The sequence below is a fragment of the Marmota marmota genome, unplaced genomic scaffold (genome assembly GCF_001458135.2).
Source record: "Marmota marmota marmota unplaced genomic scaffold, marMar, whole genome shotgun sequence".
NCBI classification, from domain to species: Eukaryota; Metazoa; Chordata; class Mammalia; order Rodentia; family Sciuridae; genus Marmota; species Marmota marmota.
The window spans coordinates 35872119-35893104 of NW_025999932.1; the positions used below are offsets into that span (position 1 = coordinate 35872119).

The window sequence follows — 20986 nt, forward strand, 5'->3', positions numbered from 1 at the left end:
ACCTTTTTTTTTTTTTTTTTTTTTTTTTTTTTTTTTTTTAAAGAAACCAAAGCATTCTATGACATTTCATTGTTTGGTGTTTAAGGTGGGTGCAAAAGGGAAAAATAAGAATAAAAGATAACAGCCAAGCCTCTTATTTTTCAAAGATTCCATGGAATAAGTTTCTTAGAGAAGGTAATTTTTAAAATGATTCTATTTCTTGTTTACGAGATGATGGTATAAATCCTTTCCAAAATGAATCTCTTCCATTTTTCAAAAGTGTTTCTGTTTTCTGTTAACATTCTTTTTTTTTTAATACTAACTTCTGGACTGGGGTTTTTAATGGAAAGGTTTAGAATGGATGCAACTGGTCACATTTAGCAAGGGTAGATAGAAAGGGGCCAGCGTGTGGTGGGGGTTTCTGGACATACCTGTGCCTGCTGATGCCTTGGTGCCTTCCTCTGAAACCTCCAGCTTGGCTTTGTGTATTGCTTCAGAAACATAAATGCCATCCTGGCCTGGCCCCAGAAAAGGAAAAAAATGTGATTTGCTTGTTTACATTTTTCCAGACATTTAGTCTAAGTATTTGAGTACATTTTAAAAGAATGCACTTAAAACTTAGTTTCCATTGCTGCTTACTGTATAGCTAGGGAGAAATTGTTTAGAAAATTATCAGCTTTCAATATTTTTATGCAACTTTCAAAAACCCAACTTGTTAAATTTATCTAATAATTCCCTCCTCCCCACCAAAATTAATATTCAGGCACTGTCCCATGTTTTCAATAATTAATTTTAAAAGTTAATCCTAGTTAACATTAAAATCTTCAGCCAGTATTTCTAAAACTTTAAATAATGATAAGAATTATATGAGTTAAAAGGCAGATTCTGTAGCCCAGTAATCATTTCCAGTAAGCTTCTGTGATGATTTTCCTTGAGTCCCTTCTTGGATTGCATTTCTAAGAGTCACTTTTATGCAACCTTATTTATTTATTATTGTGGTGCAGGGGATCTAATCCAGAGCCTTGCAGTGTGTCGGCAAGTGCTCTACCACTGAACTACCTTTAAATGGTCAAGTTACAGGGTTTTAGCTTTAAGAGGCATAATTTACTGTATTAAAAATGTGTCTAATGTTGTGCAGCTGCATTCTGTGTGTCAGTTGCCTCTTGGCCCCAAATCTGCAGAGAAAATGGGAATGTCTAACTAATTGTGCTGTGCACTAACAGTCTCAAAAGATCTAAGCTTAGCAACTGTGACTGTGAGTGATGACTTGCAAGTGACAGAATTCTGTAATTTAAAAATTAACCATTTTGAAATAGTTCTCCAAAGATGAAATGGTAGTATATGGAATAGAGAATGAAAGAATCTTTAGAAGAAACTTCAGCTATTAAAGGGGGCCGTTAAGTCGATAAGCAGAATTGGAAACATGCAGGTTTTAAAACTCAAAGCCCATTTCCATCCCATCCCTCCACTCAAACACTACCACTTTTCAGAAAGTGTGTTCTAGTCAGCTCTAGCATGCCAACTAAAGGGATCTATAGCCTGCATGTTAGAATAGTCAATTTAATGTATTTCAAGGGAGCTTTTTGTCTGTTTGGTTTTAGCCTAATTCATTTGCATTAGTCTTGCACATATAAGGAAGTGGGTCATGAGTGTCATATGGAAAGCCACCCCAGAATATAGAATATGCAGCATTTCATCCATCTTGTAATTAAGGTATGTCCAGGTATTGTGAGTTAGCTATGGTCACTATAAGGAACAATCATTTGCGAGAATCAGGGGAGGGACAGAAAGGAACCAGAGGAAGGAGAAAATCCATGGAAACATTGATTTGGCACCAGAGAAGAATCTGGTTTATTTAGCAGTTAGTCTTTTTCTGCAGGACTTTTGAGAAAATAAGTTTATTTGTCAATAATTAGCCCTTCCTACTAGCTCGTTGAGCAACCACAGTGCCAGAATTAAAAACAATTTCTAGATAAAGAATGATTCGTTGACAGTCGTGACAAGGTTTTACTATTTCTGTGACTTCATTACCATTTAGTATGATGTCTGAACATTTTAAATAAGTGATGAAATGAGTAGAGCTCACTATGAAACTCCAACTCCCTATAGACTAAAATACAGTCAGCGCATGTCTGTGTTAGTCTGGGCATGGTGTGAGAAATGTGGCCAACCGGGATGGATGTCTTCAGGAAGATAAGTTGGGTTATTTCAATGTCTTGAAAGTGAAGAGTTTCCTTTAAATATGTTTTCTCAATTAGACTACAGAAACAATAATTGTCAGCCATAAGCCAAGATCCATAACCTGTCATGCCTCAGTATTGACATCTCTTAAATTTTATCTCTGGCAAGAGTTGACATTCCAAAAGACCAACGTGATAAAAATGAGAATTTGGGAGATTCTGTGAGTTTTGAGTTTGCCTTTTGATCTTGGACTACACCTCCCTTTGCTTACTTTGGTTAAGCAATGTTGAAATGTTATGCAACTCATGAAATCAACCTAGAAGACGCTGAGCATGCGAGGATTTCCTGGCCTTTTTCTCTTCTGAAGTGTTGGCAGCTTAGTGTCTCTGAAGATCATACAGATCTTTTTCCCCAGGTCATTTTTAGGTGCTTTTCCACAGTTGATTAAATGTGGGAGACATGGCTAAACTCTTTTGCACTTTTGTTTTGAGTAGGGAACTTCTCAGAGCTAATAAGTTGTAATGTTTTCAATGAATGTTTACAGGAGGCTCCCAATACTTAGTGTTTAGCCATAAAACCGTCTATACCACTCCTGTGCTCAAATTTACTGGACTAGCATTCTAGAAAATATGCTTAGGGAAATGAGCAGTATAAACCCATTCACTTCTGTTTACATTTCAATACCTAAAGCAAAGGCGTGGGCCCTTTCCTGCCCTCCCTCTGTCATACTTCCCACTTCTTCCATAACATCTTCTACCAGTGCTTACCCAGAAGGCAGAAATGACTTAGTCATTTTTAAATACTTCATTGCCCAACTTGCATAATCTTGTTAAGATTATGTGTTTACTAAATTACTGGATGAATTAATAATAAACCCTCACAACCATTTGCCTCATTTCCCCCACAAAGAAATTGTCCTTTGTGTTCTTTAACAGTGATTACATCTATAAGAAAATGTTGGTTAGTGTGTCGAACAGCAAGCACACAGCAAGTCTCGGCCAAATGATTGTTTCAGTTCCCCTGACTCCCTTTGTTGATGGAGGCTATTATTCTTTTGTGTATGGTTGGTCACATTCTCAAAAGGATTCGGAGTCTTTATATTGTGACTGTGTAAACACGAGATTTGTAAAATGGGTGTCTCTACATTTACTGTATTGTTAGGGGCTTTAAAAAAATTATTTTTTCCAGAACTTGCATCTAGCTTACCTTTCTCATCTTGTCATTTAGCTGCTAAGAGATGGAGGGTGTGTGTGTGTGTGTGTGTGTGTGTGTGTGTGTGTGTGAATTTCACACAGAACCTAGCCCAGGATATAGAGAAACAACACTAAGAGGAATCTGAGATGGCTTCTGAACTTAGGCTGTAGTTAGTTTCTTTCTCCATTTTTCCTAGTGTTTATCTCACTCATTACTCCTGTCTGTGTAACTCTACCAAACAGCTGGTATGTTAATTCATGTACTCTGGATGGTTTGCTCATTTGAAGTCATAGTAAGTCAAAGTAAGAGAGCCTGGTACTTCTTACTGAGCAGAGATTGGAAACTGATTACTTGCTTATAAAAGCAAAGAATAGTTTCGTGCTTGTGTATAAGGAATGTTTCCTGGACTAAAGGAAGTGGATCTATCTGTATCAAAACCTGGTGATCCTAAAGGAAGTATTCAAAAAGATTCTGCTTGGTCTCTTTACTGCGAATGAGACTAGAATTACTTTTTTAAAAAATATATTTTTCTTTTTTAGTTGTTTTAGTTATTTTATTTTGCTTTAGTTATTTTATATTTGGTGCTGAGAATTGAACCCAGTGCCTCACACATGCTAGGCAAGTGCTCTACCACTGAGCTACAACCCCAGGCCTAGAATTACTTTTAAAAGTTTCATAACACCTGGTGTCAAGGATGTCTGGTGTGGGGGGAAATTGTGCCATGGGCTCAACTGAGCCTTGAAATGATGTTGAGTCAGTTCTTCAAATAGGAAAAAAAAAAAAAGATACAAAGAAGAGACACGTGACTTTTAGGTAGGGAAGGAGAACTTGAATAAAATGATTCAGGGCTTTGAAACCAAATGGAAAAAGGCCAAATATTCTCTATGATTGTTGGACTTCCATCAATAGTACAAAACTGCTTGGTGACCTCTTGTTAATTGAAGGAAGAGAGGTCAGCATTTTCCCATCACGTCCTCTCTGGTTAATTCTCAGCAGGTGTTGTGATATATTAAGACCTTTTATTTCTACAATTAAGAAATGAGATTGGTGATGGCTACCTCCATTTTAGAAATGAAGAAACTGTTTCTTGGAGAGGTTCAGTGGCCATGTCTCAAGAATGAAGCTAGAAGCCCACTTGGGCATAGATGTGATTTGACTAGTCTTGATTATGTTTAAAGAAGGTCATTGGAAAAACCATACTTTAGTAGGCAAACTTTTTCTATAACAGGCCAGATATTGAAAGTTTATCTATTGTGAGCCCTGTGGTGTTTGTTATTACAACTCAGCTCCACATTTGTAGTAGGAAAGCAGCCATAAATTATTTTTAGATGGATGGGAATGGCTGGCCATCATTTGCTGACTCCTGTCCTAAAGGGATAAAACTTATTGGGAGAAGGTTATAATGCTGGTGTGTCTTGTCAGTAAGAAACATGAATATAAGCTTTGCATCTGACATGTGGAAACTGCCAGGTAATTATTCAATAAACCAGATCTATAAACATGTTGGATTGAACAGATATAAGCAGACTTACTGTATTAGGGGAAAAAATGGTGAGGTGTTCAAACAGGGGCTCTTAAAACTACGTGGCTTGTTAGAACTTATGAACTTTGAATGTCTTTACCAATAGGGGGCTGCAGGGTGTAGGTTAAGGTCAGACCTATTTGAAGACACAGAACTGATGGCATTTTAGCATGTTCTTCTAGGACATAAAGGAGATTTATGAGTTATGAAGGAACAATCAGTAAGCTGTAGCAATTAATTATAGTGGTGTGGACAAAAAGATCAAAATGTCACACACACCCTTTTGCGAAGGGGGGGCAGTAGGTATTAAACTCAGGGTCCTAAAGTTTGAACTTGGATGATCAAAAGAAGAGTAGAATTTCTGTCAGCAACAGGATGCCATAACTGAACTCCGGAATCTTGAGAAGAGAGAAGCAAGATTGGATTTTGCACATAATTGAAGATAGATTGCACTTTAGTTCTTCATCCCTTACTCCTTCCTGTCCTTTGATGTTTTTTTTTTTTTTTTTCTGTAGTATTTTTCCTTCCCCTGAAGTGTCATTAAGGAATATTTCTGGTTAAGTCAATCACCAAGTCAACAATATTGTATTGGTGGTTGTGGCCAAACTTGACTATTGTGCACATTTAGTCAATAAGTACAGAGGTTTCCCCCCACCCTCCCCCAATGCTGGGAATTATCCAGGACCTAGCATATGCTAGGCAAATGTTCTACCCTGGAGTTACACCGCCAACCCCAAGGTGTTGGACTTTTATAGAAGGGACCCTTGCTTCCTGTGTTCTATTTGTTAAGTAACTGCCTTTCAACTGGTCACATCTAAAGCTCAAGTCAAGTCTTGTCTTGTAGATCAAATTCACATTATTCTTTGTGATTGCTTAAGAAGGAGATTCTGGACAAAGTTTTAGAACACTTGACTGTGTTATGATTGTCTAACATTCAAAATAGTGATTCTCAAGTTTATCAGGTAAGGGGCATGTGAAGACCAATGAGAATGCCTGCTACACCTTGTCATCCTCACACAGATAATTTACCATCCAGAGTAGAAATAAACCTGAGCCTTTGGGTTGGCAATAGTTTAGCCAAAGTTGTTCTGAGAAGATTCTGGAATGTAAGTTCTGGCATTCTGCTCCCTTTTATGTTTGATGTAAGTTCAGATCACAACTGAACACAGCCCTTTTTGATTGTTAAAAGCATGTCAACTATGGGCAAAGAAATTCAGTGTGTATGCTGGAAAGGAGAACGTTTTAGGGCAAAGATATAAGATCATGAGTTATTTGAGGAAAGGAAATTTGGTGCGTTAGGGGGAAGTTCACGTTTAGCTCATTAGAAGAGAACAGAGGAGGTACAGGGAGTGAGGATGGGAGAGGAAGCAGCAAGGAAGGGTGACTGGGAGGCTGGAATGACAGCGGGAGGTTCAAATGGAAAGTTCTGTTGCAGTGCCTGTGCCTCTCTATGGGCCCAGTGGCAAAGAATAGAGCACTGTGGCCACTGACAGCACTGGGAATGCAGTCTCCAAAATCTGTGCTTAAAGGTCTCAAGGCATAGACTGTTATCAAAAGCAGCACATTCTTATATAAAGCAAAGCAATTTTATCCTCTGATATAATGTTTGAATTATATCAGAGGATATATTTGGCTATTTAGCACTGAGGGCTCTGGGGAAGCAACGAAAGCCACTTAAAGTATAACAAAACTGTCCCAAACGTAATACCAACAAAGCTTGGAAGAATTTTTACCTGAAATTCCTTTTAAGTTAGCTTTGAGTGGATCAAAAAGATCGGTGACTCCCCAGGCACTTAAAATGCTCTTTAAGTCGAATTGATTTTGGATCCTAAATCTAAAAAATAAGAACAAACCATCAACTTTCATTTGGAATTTCTACTCAATGTGCTTCATACACACCACACGAAGTCCAAAGTTCTAACGTGGAAGTCAGGGTCCACCGGATTTCATTTCAGCCTTATCTTCGATTGCTCCTTCCTGTAAGCACTACGCCTTGACCAATCTGACTGCCCACGGCTGTTTCCCATCTGTGTGCTTTTGCTCAGGCTGTTCATTCCAAGTTCCCCCCTTTTCCCTTAATCACCTTCTAATGATTAAAGATTCCTCTACTGTTACCTTCTTCTCTTCTCTCCAGCTGTTTTGTGACCTTGGTTCATTCTTAAAGCTCCATTAACATTTGTTCTGCTCTAATGTATAGAACATTATGCTTCCTATTACCATTCTTCATGATAAGCTACCCACAAAAAGAGGTTATCCATGTTCTTTTTTCTTTCTTAGTAATAATATTTAATGAGCACTTACATTGTTCTAGGCACTATGACAGAGCTTTATATGGATTATCTCATTTCATCTTCATATGACTCTTATTATTATCCTCACATTACAGATGGAAAAAGTGAGGCTGCCCAAGATGATCTAGCAAGGACTCGGGGGAACCTCAATTCAAAGCAAGACAGTGTGAGTGCAGAGTCCCAGCTCTGATCATCTGCACTTGCTACCTCCTATTTCAGGTGGCATCACACACATAGGTGCCGAAAAGAAGTGACTGACCAATTGACAATTAATAGAGCATCTCACTTACTGTGTTTATATTGGATAAGACATTTTCATGTTTGCTGTGTGTAGTGTGTGCCTTGATGCAGAGCAGAGAAACTTGGTTATCCTTTTGAGCAGGAAGTATCAGCACACCAACTTTACAATATTTCCCCAAGGGTAAGGCCTTAAAGATTTAACCACTGAAGAATCCTTTCAATGGGATGCTGCTATTTTTCTTTGGAAAAGAATTTTGAAGTGGAATTTAGATTTTTTTTTTCTATAAACCAGAAAGAATTTGCCAGAGAGTAAAAATACTGGACAAGACCATTTGATATCAAAGGTCTTCATTGCTATATGAGACAATGTGACTAGTTTTAAGCAAAAGTAGCAGACTTTCTCATCAAAGTGTCTTTTGGACTTTCAGAATAGTTTCAAAAAAAGGTATTGTGCTGCCTTCATGTATGCTGACATTTTTCAATGACCACCTCTTCTGAAATTTTCTGAAGTACTGAAACATACCTTTCAAGAATTCTAAATGCTGAAACATAGTGGTTAAGAGTATATGTTTGAGAATCTGGAGCCTGAGTTTGAATACTGGCCCAACCTCTTTCTAGGTGAGGGAGTAGTTATTTCACCTCTGATGCAAGTGACTTCACTTCTCTTTGCCTCAGTATCCTCATCTATAAAATGAACATAAGAGGGGTTCTTGTTTGTAGGGTTGTGAAGGTTAAATGAAGTATCCTTGTCAAGTGTTCAGAACAATGCCCAACATTGTACTTATTGTTGCCATTGTGGTTTTATTGATGTTTCTCAAAAGATATTGAGAAAGAGTTATTGTCTCTTTGAAACCAAGTATAGTGATTAGGATGGGTGATAAAACTGAATTTTTAGTAAATTAAGAACAGCAGTGAAAGGCAGGTATGACTACAAAAGATTAAAGTGATTTTCTTATATGAGTACGGAGGTAGATCAAGAAGAAATGCTATAAAAACAGCTTGAGTAAACAAAAAACAAAAAAAAATTGCCCTTTACCAAAACTAGAAAAAAAAATAAGAAAACTATAAACCAATATCTCTTATGAATATAGATGTAAAGACCACACCAAAATACTAGCAAATTGAATCCATACCATATAAGTCGCATGATAATCAAATGAGTTTTATCCCAGGAATTTAAGATGGGTTCAACATATGAAAATAAAGATAATGTACCAGAATCAGAATAAAGAACCAAGATCACATGATCCTCTCAACAAGTGCAGGAAAAAGCTTGATAAAATCCAACACCTTTTAATGATTAAAAGCAATCATCAAATACTCAACCAACTTGGGATATGAGGTAACTTCCTCAAATTGATGAGGGGCATCTACAAAAAAAAACCCGCAACATCATAGTTTGTGGTGAAAGAGTGAAATCTTTCCCTCTAAGTTCAGGAACAAGCAAAGGATGTCTACTCTCACCATTTATGTTTTACCTTGTACAGGACAATTACACAGGAAAAAGAAATAGAAGGCATCTAGAAAGGAGAAGTAAATCTATCTACTTTCACAAATGACTTGGTTTTGTGTATAGAAAGTCCCAAAGAAAACACACACACACACACAAATGATTAGAACTTTAGAACTAATAAATGAATTTGTCAAAGTGGCAGGAGACAAAATAAAAATATAAAAATCACTTGTGTTTCTGTACACTAGCAATGAACAACATGAATACGAAATTGGGAAAATCATTCAAGGTTGGTTCAACAAACAAATCAATAATATAATTCATAACACCAATAGACAAAGATAAGAATTACATGATTATCTTAATAGATGCAGGGAAAGTATTTGACAAAATATAGCATCCATTCATCTTCAAAACACTAGAAAAACTAGGGGTAGTAGAAACATACCTCAACATTGTAAAAGCTATATATGTTAAACTCCAGACCAACATCATTTTGAATGGAGAAAAATTGAAAGCCTTTCCTCTAAAAACTGGAACAAGACAAGGAGGCCTTCTTTCACAATTTCAATTCAACATAGTCCTTGAAAGTAGTCAGAGTAATTAGGCAAAATAAAGAAATAAAAGGATACAAATAGGAAAAGAAGAGCTCAAGCAATCCCTATTTGCTGATGACAAGATTCTATATTAGAAGACCCAAAAAACTTCACTAGAAAACTTCTACAACTCATGAATGAATTCCAAAAAGTAGCAGGATATAAAATCAATACCCATAAATCAATTGTGTTCCTATACCTCAATGATGAATCATCTGAAAGAGAAATTAGGAAAACTATCCCATTCACTATAGCTTTAAAAGTAAACAAACAAACAAACACTTGGGAATTTTCAATCTAACAAAAGGGATGAAAGACCTCTACAATAAAAACTATAGAGCACTAAAGAAAACTGAAGAAGACCTTAGAAGATGGAAAGATCTCCCATATTCATGGATAGGATAATTAATATTGTCAAAATGGCCATACTACCAAAAGTGCTTTATAGATTTAATGAAATTCCTATTAAAATTCCAATGACATTCTATGACATTCTTCATAGAAATAGGAAAAGCAGTTATGAAATTTATTTGGAAAACTAATAGGCCAAGAATAGCCAAAGAAATACTTAGTAAGAAAAGTGAAGCAGGAGGCATCACAATTCAGCTCCTAAATTATGCTACAGAGCTGTAGTAACAATTCCACTTACAATAGAATAAAAAGGAATAAAATACTTAGAAACAGATTCACCAATGTAAGTGTAAGATGTGTCCAGTGAAAACTATAAAACATTGCTGTAAGAAACAGACCTAAATGAAAGACATCCTGTATTGATGGCTTGAAACACTTATGTTATTAGAAAGCAATATTCTCCCAAAGCAATCTACAGATTCAACACAGTCCCTATCTAAATTTTACTGACCTTTTTGGAAGAAATTGATAAGCTGATCTTATAATTCATATGAAAGTGCAAGGGGCCAGGAATAGCTAAAAATCTTGAAAAAGAATACAGTTTAAGGACACATGCTTCCTGATTTCTAACTTTCCACAAAGCCACAGTAATCAAAACTGTATGGTACTGGCAAAGGTTCCAGATATTTATGCCAATAGAACAGAATTGAGAGTCCAGAAGTAAACTCATACATTTGACAATGAATTTTGACATTGGTACCAGGAAGATAGTCTTCAACAAACAGTATTGAGATAAGTGGGTAGCCATATGTATGTGAATGATGTTAAACCTTTATATCAGATCATAAACAGTGACAGTTGAACATATAGGTTGAAGTGCACAGGTCCACTTATATTGGATTTTCTTTCTTTTCTGGAGATTTGTAATAATTTGAAACAAACCTCTCTCAGTCTAAACATATAGTCTAGAAATACCAAAAATATTATGAATATATATGGCACCATTTGTAATCCAGAGAAACATAAACAAATGCAAAGATGGAGTATAAATCGTAACTATGTAAAATCAACTGTAATACATGTTGTTCTACTGTGATGCTTTTGTAACTGCCTCTTGTTACTGCAGTGAGCTCAAGTAGTATATTAGCTTACAATTCCACGTGACCCTGTTCATCTCTGCATGAGCAGGTCTTTTCCTCCAGTACATTGTGTATCTCCATAAATAGTGATTGCTAGCACATTTTTCACCATAAATAATATACATATTATACAAAAAATTTTGTAAAACAACTTTACATCATTGTTAAGACTTCTGGTCAACAGCAAGCTATTAGTTGTTAAAGTTTTGAGTGAATCAAAAATTATATGCACATTTTCTACTGCAAGGGGGTTGATTCCCCTAACTCCCATGTTGTTCAAGGGTCAAGTATATAATAATTAATTCAAAATGAATCAAAAGTGATAAGCCTATAAAACTCTTAGGAAAAAAGCATAGACATTATCTCTGTGACCTTGGTTAGGCAATGGTTTCTTAGCCATGGTATCAAAAGCACAAGAAAGAAAAGAAAAAAAAAAATAGATGAACTGAGCTTCATAAAAATGGACAACTTTTGTGCTTTAAAGATGAAGAAATTGAAAAGACAACACACAGAATGGGAGACAATATTTATAAAGCTTATATCTAGTGAGGGTCTAATATCCAGAATAAATAAAAAATGATTACAACTCAACAACAAAGATAACCAATTTAAAAACGGGCAAAGAGTTAGGTGCGGTAGCACATGCCTGTAATCACTGTGGCCTGGGAGGCTGAGGCAAGAGGATCACAAGTTTATAGCCAGTCTCAGCAACTTAGGGAGGCCCTGAGCAACTTAGCAAGACTACATCTCCAAATCAAATATAAAAAAGCTGAGGATGAGGCAGCGATTAAGCACCCCAGGTTCAATCTTCATTTCCAAAAACAAACAAACAAAAATGGGAAAAGGATCTGAATAGATTTTTTTTTCTCAAAAAATGCATAAATGATCAACAAGTGAATAAAATATGTCATACATTACTAGTAATTAGTGAAGTACAAATAAAAGCCACAATGAGATACCACTTCATACCAACTAAGATGCTTTAATAAAAATTGATGGACAGTAGCAGATGTTGATAAAAATGTAGAGAAACTGAAACCCACAGATAAGTCATGGGCATGTAAGATGGTGTAGCCACTTGGAAAACATCCTGGAAATTCCTCAAAATGGGTTTCCACATGACCCAGGAATTCTCTTCTTAGGTGTATATCCAAGACACTTAAAAATATATATCCACACAAAATACATGAATTTCATATACATGTATTTTTCAATCCAGAGAAACATAAACAAATGCAAAGATGTTATGGTTTGTTTGGCAAAAAGTGGAAACCAACAGAAAAGTGTCTTAGACCTCCAATATTTATGAATTAATGAATTTATAAATTATAATTTAAAACATAATTTTGTAAATTTAAAACAAACAAAATATAGTATCCATGCAACAGAATATTATTCAACTACAAAAGGACTGAAGTAGGGCTGGGGATATAGTTCAGTTGGCAGAGTGCCTTGTATGCACAAGGTCTGGGTTTGATCCCCAGCACCAAAAAAAAAGACTGAAGTACTGATTCATGCTATAAGGATGAACTTTAAACTTTACGTAAGTGAAAGACTTCATATACAAAGAACTACATGGTATGATCTAATTTACATGGAATGTCCAGAAGAGGCAAATCAATGGAAAAAAGTAGACTAGTGATGGCCTGGGCCCGGGAAGAGGGAACTGAGGAGCAATGGCTAATGGGTGTGGGGATTCTTTTTTAGGTGATGAAATGTTCCTGAATTAGATAGTAGCAATGGTGGCACAATTTTGTGAATATACTAAAAACCAGTGAATTGTGCATGTTAAGAGTGAATTTTAAGGGGATTAAAAAAAGAAGAAAACAACTTTAGAAAAGTATAGACCACCCATGATGATGATTAACAAGTCCTTGAAGGGGGCAAAACTTGTTTTGGATATATGAGGTCTGGTGGATTTTAAAGACTGTGGTGTAGATATGGTTTGGATGTGTTCCCCAAAGACTCATGTGCTAGAAGCTTGCCACAGTGTGATGGTGTTGAGATGGTGCAACCCTTAAGAGGTGGGGCCTAGTGGAAGGTGATGAAGTAACTGGGGCAAGATCCTTGAAAGGGATTAATATAGTATTTTGCAGTTAGTTACCAGGAGAATGTGTTGTTTTTAAAAAAAAAAAAAAAAAGCAAGCCTGGTCACCAAATCTCTCTACCATCCTGTTCTTCCATTGATCTCTCCCTCTTGCATGGACTCCTGCCATGATGCCATCTGCCATATTGAGATGTAGCCAGAAGGCCCTCACCAGAGCTATGCTGATGCCAGCACTATGTTCTTGGAACTCCAGAACTGGAACTAAATAAACCTCTTTCCTTTATAAAGTGCCCAGCCTCATGTATTTTTTCAAGCCAATAGAAAACAGACTAACACATTATCAACTTCCTACTATGTTGACCTAATCACCAAATGTTTTATTTATCAAATGTGTATTTGGTATTATTAGTCTTTGTGGATTACATGGTCATGGATGTACATGATCCTTAAATACTCATTCTTAGTTTTCTGGTTATTTCTTTAATATGATAATCATTCCTAAGAAAGACTAATGGTCCCTATGCATTTTATTCTATTTCTTTATAAGTAAATGGTTACTTTGGAAACTAGACATCATAATTCATCCAGAATCTACTAATGCACTGCTTGGTTATGTTTAACCCCAAAACACATTCATTGTCACACAATTTTTGCTTTGATCCCAACAGTGTACAAAATTTTTTGCTCTTGTGCGGTGAAAACTGCATGCTGACTGCAGAGCAGGCTATACTAAATGATGAATGAATGATTTGAGGGAACTAAAGGTAATTAGTTGTTCAAAAGTTGACTTTGGGTCTACTGTGGTCCATAGTTTATATCTAAACCTAGACTTAAAACAGTTTTAATTTATTTTCAGTTTATTCCCTAAAGGCATTAAAGCTAAATTAAAAAAAAATTATCTAGTTTTGCTTGTGAAATGTTCTTATTTTCCTAAAAACGTCTACCCTTCTTGAGTAAGAGGCTTGATAGACTTAGGGAGATCTTAAAAACTTTTATCAGAATGAAATCAAGTTATTAACTAACAGTTGGTTCACTAAGATCCCTGCCTTCTCCCCCTCCCTCCCCTGACCTCCAATGTTTTTCAGGATCCTTGCTGGAACATTTGGGACTCCTAAAGCAGAATTGGAAGACAATGGAGATTTGGGGCACATTTTTTTCAAGGGAGCGGCACTGGGCTTCTTCCCCTGTCCTGAGAACTGGTTGTGGCATGAAGCTGGAGGCAGAGTATCTGGTCTTGGGAAGACCCCCAGGAAGTAAGTTCACTTCAGTCTGTGCCATGAGCAGTGATTCTGAAATGGACTCCACATGGTCTCCTCCCAGGGTCTTGCAGAATCCTGGAACTGGCCTGGGGATTTAGCAGGTCAGCAATTACCTGTGTCAGAGGAGCCAGGGGAACCAAACAGTGCCAACCCTGGGAAAAGACTGGAGAGTTCTCAATGGAGCTGCACTTTTCCCTGGGGCCCCCTGCTTACATCAGCTGCTTCAGGAAGAGGCAGCCAACTTTATCCTAAGACGGTGGTGAAACCCTGCAGCAGGCTGCTTTTTCTCTACATTTAACAGCAACAGCCTCTTCCTCTCTTCACTGAGCTTCTCTCAGATATAACAGGAAGATAGGGTCTGCTTCTGCTCCACGCCCCAGAGATCTGTTGAAATGTCCAGGCTTGGGGCTTTGGTAGTCTGAATATTTGGTTTTAAGAGACAGACTATATCTTAGAGTTCAGTTCACCTTCTGCCCTGGACTGTGCCTCATCCCACTTTAGATCTTGGCCCTAACTCACTGGGTCTCTGTATGTTTTTGTTCCAGCACACAGGCTTATTTTTAACTGCTCAGGGAAGAACTGCCAAGGCCACTGCCCTTGCCTGCTGAGAGCCCTGGCTGTGGAGTGAAAGCTAGGCCACCAGTGGATGGAGCATGACATCACACATTGCAAAGGAGGCCCTGGACAGCGACGCTTTCTTATTGCTGGTCTACAAATCTATTATAAATTCTCTCTCATCTCAACTGCACCAGAGAAGCTCAACATTTAAAGAAATCTTTGGTGGGATCCCTTCATAAAATAATGAGTCTTGTTAACACTGTGCCTTGGAAAAGCAAAATCTAGTGCTATTATTTCACTTGGAAATTTGTATGTGTATTTATTAGGGTTTCTTAAAGGAGGGATTGATTCCCTCTATTTAGGACCAATAAGAACCTTCCACACAGAGACTTCAAGTCTCACATTTTTATGCCTTAATTTGGTTTCTGATTAGAATTTTATTTGGTTAGTTTCATAAGCCATTTTACCTCTTTGGTTTGGGGAAAATGATAGTTGTATTACTCTTTAAGATGTGGTAAGATTTGGGGCACATTCTTTCAAGGGAGCAACACTGAGCTTCCTCTGCTGTCTCAGAAACTGGTTGAGGCATGAAGCTGGAGCAGGGGGTGTGGGAGCATGATTTCAGAAAAGAGTGCTGGGTCAGGTGGCAGGGTGGCAGCAAACACAAATGACCTGCTAGGAAGACCCAGTGAGAACAAAAGTGTCTTGGGGCAGACCCTGGGGAGTAAGTTCATTTTGGTATGTGCCACGAACTGGTCAGTAGTGTCTCTGAAATGGACTCAAATTCTAGGGTAATTTCCCATTGTCCTAAGCTCTGGAGGAGCATTAAACAAGCCAGCCCAGTGGGTAAAGAGAGATGCTTGAATCAGACCACTTGGCTCCAAATCTGGGCCCTGTGGATGGCTGTAAAGTGGATGGAGTCACTTACCTGGGGAGGAACACGTCCATCCTAGTTCTTTTCAGCCTGGTGGTCCAGAGGTGGATGACTCTGGCTGTGAGGTGTGGTTCAATGTAGCCCAAGGGGGCACCTCTGTCGCGGGGCAGCACGAGGAATAGACTTGCTGTGCTTCCCAGGTAAGGTAGCTCCAGGACCCCCACCTGATGGCCTGCAGTGTCCTGGAACTGGCCTGGGGATTCAGTGGATAACGAATTAGCTCTGTCCTAGGAGCCAGGGGGACCAAATAGTGCCACACCATTGGAAGAGGCAGGTTTACAGGACTGTAAATAATAAAATAGAAGATCTTCTTGCTCTCAGGGAGCAGCATGAGGCTGACGACTGTTGAGTGACGTGGTCCCTTCACTGATCCTAAGGCACAAGGGCCCAAGTCATAAGGCCTGCAGTGGCTGGGCCGGATGATGATGATGGCATAGGGTAGAACCATATACCTTGACTTAAAGGGGAAGCCCATTCAATCCTGGCCTGGGGACCCAGGCCTTTTGTGCCAGATCTCCCTATCTTTCAATTAAAACTCTTAAGTCCAAATTTCCTGTGAGATTTCCCAACCTTTAAAGCACGACACAGACCAAAATAAAAACCATGAGTCCAGTCTAGATTTGACCTGGAGACGGACCAATTGTAACCTGTGAACTAAACAAACAGGTCTCAGGAAGGGCAGCTGGGAGCCCATGGACAATGAATGTGGCTGGCTGAGGACAAGTCTAGGCTGCCAAGCAGAGCATAATTTCCAAAAAGTGTGATGGGTCAGGTGGCAGGTGGCAGCAGACACAGATGACCTGGCAGGAAGACCCAGCAAGAGTTGCTAGTGAACAAACAACCAGTGACTGGGCCCAGTGACAAGAAAAAGATAGTGAGTCATGTAGGCAATCCAGGGGGCAGTGAGCCTCAGGTGGACCCCAGCCCAGATCCCTTCCTTGGGAGGATTTCAAGACCAAGGCCTTGGCATGTGTCAGGAAACAGCAGAGTTGGCTGCTGGTGAAGGCAGAATCTTAGGCTCAGTAGGAAGAGACGGGGACACAGTTCCTAGTGCATATTTCAGCTATTCTGTGGTTACTTATTCACTGTCCTTTGTGTGCCAGCCACCATGCTCTGCACCCTGGGTGTGCTGGGAAGAACAAAAGCCACCCAGAGCCTGCCTGTCATCACACAGCCAACAGTCAAAACACCCAGCACACTGACAATAGCAATGATAAAATGATAAAAATAAAAACCATAGTAAATTGTTCTTGCACATTTGTTTATCCAGTAGACATCCTTCTCCTCTTACTCTACCTCCACAAGCAATTATTGGTTGATTAAACAGATAAGTGCCTTTACTGAGCACTCACATGTGCCTGGATGGAAACAAAGCAGGACTACTTGCTAGCTTTCTAAATGCCAAAGTTCCAAAGATGCTGATTGAAATCTCACTGGCTTTTCCCTGAATAAGAACATAATGAGACTCAGAGGCTGCAGGAGGCTAAGCCTTCAGCAAGATTGAGGCTTGAGACATGGCTTCGGAGAAGTGTGTAGCAAGAAGTGGGGTCTGTTCTCCTCTGCGGTGCAGGGCCTGCTGAGTCCACCACCCACAGCAGGCTGCTGGGATGGGGACCTCCAGGCATGCACCAGCGCTGGGCAAATCCCGCCCGCCGCACCTCTATCTCACCAAGATGAGTGACCATCAGGCAGGTGGGTACACAGAACCATGGCATTTCAGGAGCAGTGGCTGCCAAGCAGAGCCTCCTCTGGGAGGCTTTGGAGAGCATTTTAGTCTCAATCTTCCTCCTTGTTCAGCACCCATTTTATCAGAGTTCCTGCCAGGGCAGGCGGTTCAGTTCAAACATTTTTGATTTCACATTAACTCTATTCTTAGTAAGTGCAGAAGGAAATGTCAAGCATGAAATTGGGTTGTGCTCCACATCTGTGTCCACACTGTCTTGTCAGCACACACAGTACACAGACCCCTTTCTCTAAGTCTTTTGCCACCTGGGCTTTCCTTTGGCCAAAGCCGTGGCCCTGACAATGGACTCACATGGAGACACATCTCAATCCTGATCCTTTGGGAGCAGAGGCCTGACCTTCCCTCTCCTGCCCACAGGGCCCCGGGATTCCTCCCACTTCAGACAGCTTAGGGGAAGGGGCTTACCATAGTTGACCTCAGCCATTTGGTGCATCATGGGGACCTGGAAGATGCGGCCACGAGCACAGGTGAAAGGCAGGGGCTGTGAATTGGTGGAGGAGAATCTCCTCCTCCACGTGCTTTGGAAGGTCATGGTGCTCACCAGTGCGAGCTGAGCAGATGCTGCGTTGATCTGCTCCCACGGCAGGCCACCTGGGCTCTTACCTGTAAGCAGGTAAGATTGAACTGAACACAATATTATGTGTAGAGAAGGAGTGCAGAGTTAAAACAAACAAACAAGATCTTTTTTGGTGTAGTATTCTCCATCTCTCTCTCCCCCCCTCATGTTTCCCAGTGTCTTTTGGTTTACTAAAAATGTTTTAATTCCCTGTCTCAGCTGCTCATACTGCCAGGGGATCTGAGGTCACACTAGCTGCTCTCAGCTTGGGCGGTGGGAATAGAAAGTGAGAACTCAGAAGTGAGTCTGAGTCCCTGACACCTGCCCACGGGCTCTGGGGGTCAGTGAGGCATTTCCAAAGATGGGCTGCAGCCTACTTGTTCATATCCATTAATGGTGAAATATGTACACACTTCTAAAGAGCTGCTGCTGAAGACCATGCCTTTGTTCTTCCCTGAGAATTTTGGGGGGCTCCCTCTGGTTCTGTCTAAAGCCATTCTTTTTCTAGACAGACCCCTGAGGAACTAGGTGTAGTGTCAGGGAGGTGCCACACTGTGTCACCCCTAGATCTCCACTGACCATTGCTGAGCTGTATCCCCTTCTGAGACAGCAATGTCCAGAGAATTGTCTCTGGAGGGCTGAAGTTAAAATTTCATGCATTACTAGAAAGAGGACAGGCAGACTACCCCTACAGGGACAGTTTTTTTGTCCTGGCCCTTTATTTGTTTAATAAACATATTCTTTGCACTGGGCTTTGTTCTAAATATTGGAACAAATTCTCACTGACTCATCCCTGTTATTCCTTACTTCACAGATCTTGGAAAAATTAGCCAATGCCATATACTTGTGATGGGCAAAGCCACCATCCTCCAGTTACCCGAGAAACCTTGAATTCAGACTAGATGGGCCTGGCTTCAGGCTCTGCCCTTGGGATGGCTGCACTAATGGCCACCCTTTCTTCGAGGACAAATTTGTCCAGGAATTGAGAAAGCAGCTAGTGTGGCTTTTGCAGGGGGCAAGGGTGGGGGTGTCCTGGCAGCACAAGGAGGTGAGAGGGAATTAAACCTTTTAAAGTAAATTGACCAGATGTCATGAAACATTGGAGAAAATTGAGGAAGAATTGCAAATACATCAGTTCAATGAGTATATATTCTATCACTTCCTATTCTATTAAAAAAATTTTTTTGTAGTTATAGATGGACAGAATACCTTTACTTTATTTGTTTATTTTTATGAGGCGTTGAGGATCAAACCCAGTGCCTCACACATACTAGGCAAGTGCTCTGCCACTGAGCTACAGCCCCAGTCCCCTATTCTTTTTAAACAACTTTGGGTATTGAACGTTCTCTACATTTCTGGGTAACATGAGTAATTACCAAGGATGCTAGAGTCCCACACTCTGTGTTAGAATCCTGGCTTTGTGGACCCTGGGCAGACAGGGGGCTCCAGCCTCAGTGCCTCAATTCCTCCATTTTTAAAATGGTAACAGTACTACCACCTCCCTCCTAGGACTGAAGTGAAACTAAACTCAGATAATGAATTTCCTTCTGTCTTTGTTTTCTTTTTTTGGTACTAGGGATTGAACTCAGGGGCACCACACCACTGAGCCCCATCTTCAGCCCTATTTTGTATTTTGTTTAGAATCAGGGTCTCACTGAGTTGTTTAGTGTCTCGCTATTGCTGAGGCTGGCTTTGAACTCAGGGTCCTCCTGTCTCAGCCTTAGGAATTACTGGGATTACAGGCGTGAGCCACAGCGCGCAGCTGAGAAAATGAATTTGGAACAGTGCTAAATAAATAAATTAAGTGCTCAGTAAATATTAATGTTTTTCAATAAAAATTACAATGGCAGGGTGGCAGGTGCCAGACCTCTCTGAATCATCCCTCATTGCTGGACAGTTAGGTTATAAATATATTTTTCTTCAATGAAACTGAGCTAAACATCTTATTGCATACAACTTTTTCTTCTTTTGAATTATTTCCATATCCTAAATTCCCAAGAAACAATTTTTCAGCCCCTCTGACATTTTATTCTCACAGGGGGTTAACTGTAGATGAGCACAGAGCTCAGTGGAAACTTACCCTGCGGAACAATGACATGGGAAAAGCCTATAAGGTGTGTCAGAGGTAGAGACTCTGAGGAACACTTTTCTGAGGAACATGTGTATTCATGTGTGTGTGTGTGTGTGTGTGTGTGCATGTGGTGGGGGGTGAGTGGGGTGGGGACAGGGACAAAGTCAGCTTCAGTTGTTTCACAGAGCATGTCATTCAAGGGTAGGATCTCCCAAGAAGACAAACTTGCGCTGCAGTGGAGCGCAGACCACGCACCCACCACCATGGCTTCTGACAAGCGTTGGGTGATACTCTCTCTGTCTTTGCAGCCCTCACTTTAGCCTTGTGAAGGAGGATGGTTTTCTTTTACCTGTGATTGGTCTGGATGCCCCTTCCTTGGCCCAGATGGTAGTGCTGTTGGGCTCTCTGAGGTCAGCCGACTGCAGGCTGCTGTTGGCCCACCAGGAGACCTGCTCCACAAAGCAGGAGGACAGTGGCATTCCAGCTTGCACAAAAAGGGTGCAGGCCAGCTCCATCTCGGTGACGTGGCTGGAGTTGCGCAGTGTGGCATAAACAGCATGCAAGAAATCTCTCACCTTAGGGTCTGTGCAAAAGAAGTAAGGATAAGCAGTCAATGGGGACTGTGAGGAAGAAGACAGCACAATGTCCGTCTGCGTGTTGCATGGAAACGGGACCTCAGCAATGCACTCTTATTTCATAAGGTGTATCCCTATGCATAGTCAATTTAGAAAAGTCAGAGCTAAGCCCACTCAGGAATCAGCCTAGCTGGCTGGGAAGAAACCCTGCTGGAGACACGGCTCAGTGGTAGAGCACTTGCCTAGTAGGCATGAAGCCTGGCTTTGATTCCTAGGCAAAAAAAAAAAAAAAAAAG

General features: G+C 40.0%; 1 protein-coding gene across 1 annotated transcript in view; it reads right to left on the bottom strand.

Moving 5' to 3' along the window:
• The window catches only part of Serpine3 (serpin family E member 3), a 28777-nt gene that overhangs the window by 2327 nt on the left and 5464 nt on the right, over nucleotides 1-20986 (bottom strand). Inside the window, exons 2-6 of the mRNA XM_015484258.2 lie at nucleotides 20465-20698; nucleotides 17894-18091; nucleotides 15739-15937; nucleotides 6610-6710; nucleotides 411-497 (exon numbers count right to left, since the gene is read on the bottom strand). Of these exons, the coding sequence (XP_015339744.2) occupies nucleotides 411-497; nucleotides 6610-6710; nucleotides 15739-15937; nucleotides 17894-18091; nucleotides 20465-20698 (819 nt within the window). The remainder of the gene's footprint in view (nucleotides 1-410; nucleotides 498-6609; nucleotides 6711-15738; nucleotides 15938-17893; nucleotides 18092-20464; nucleotides 20699-20986) is intronic.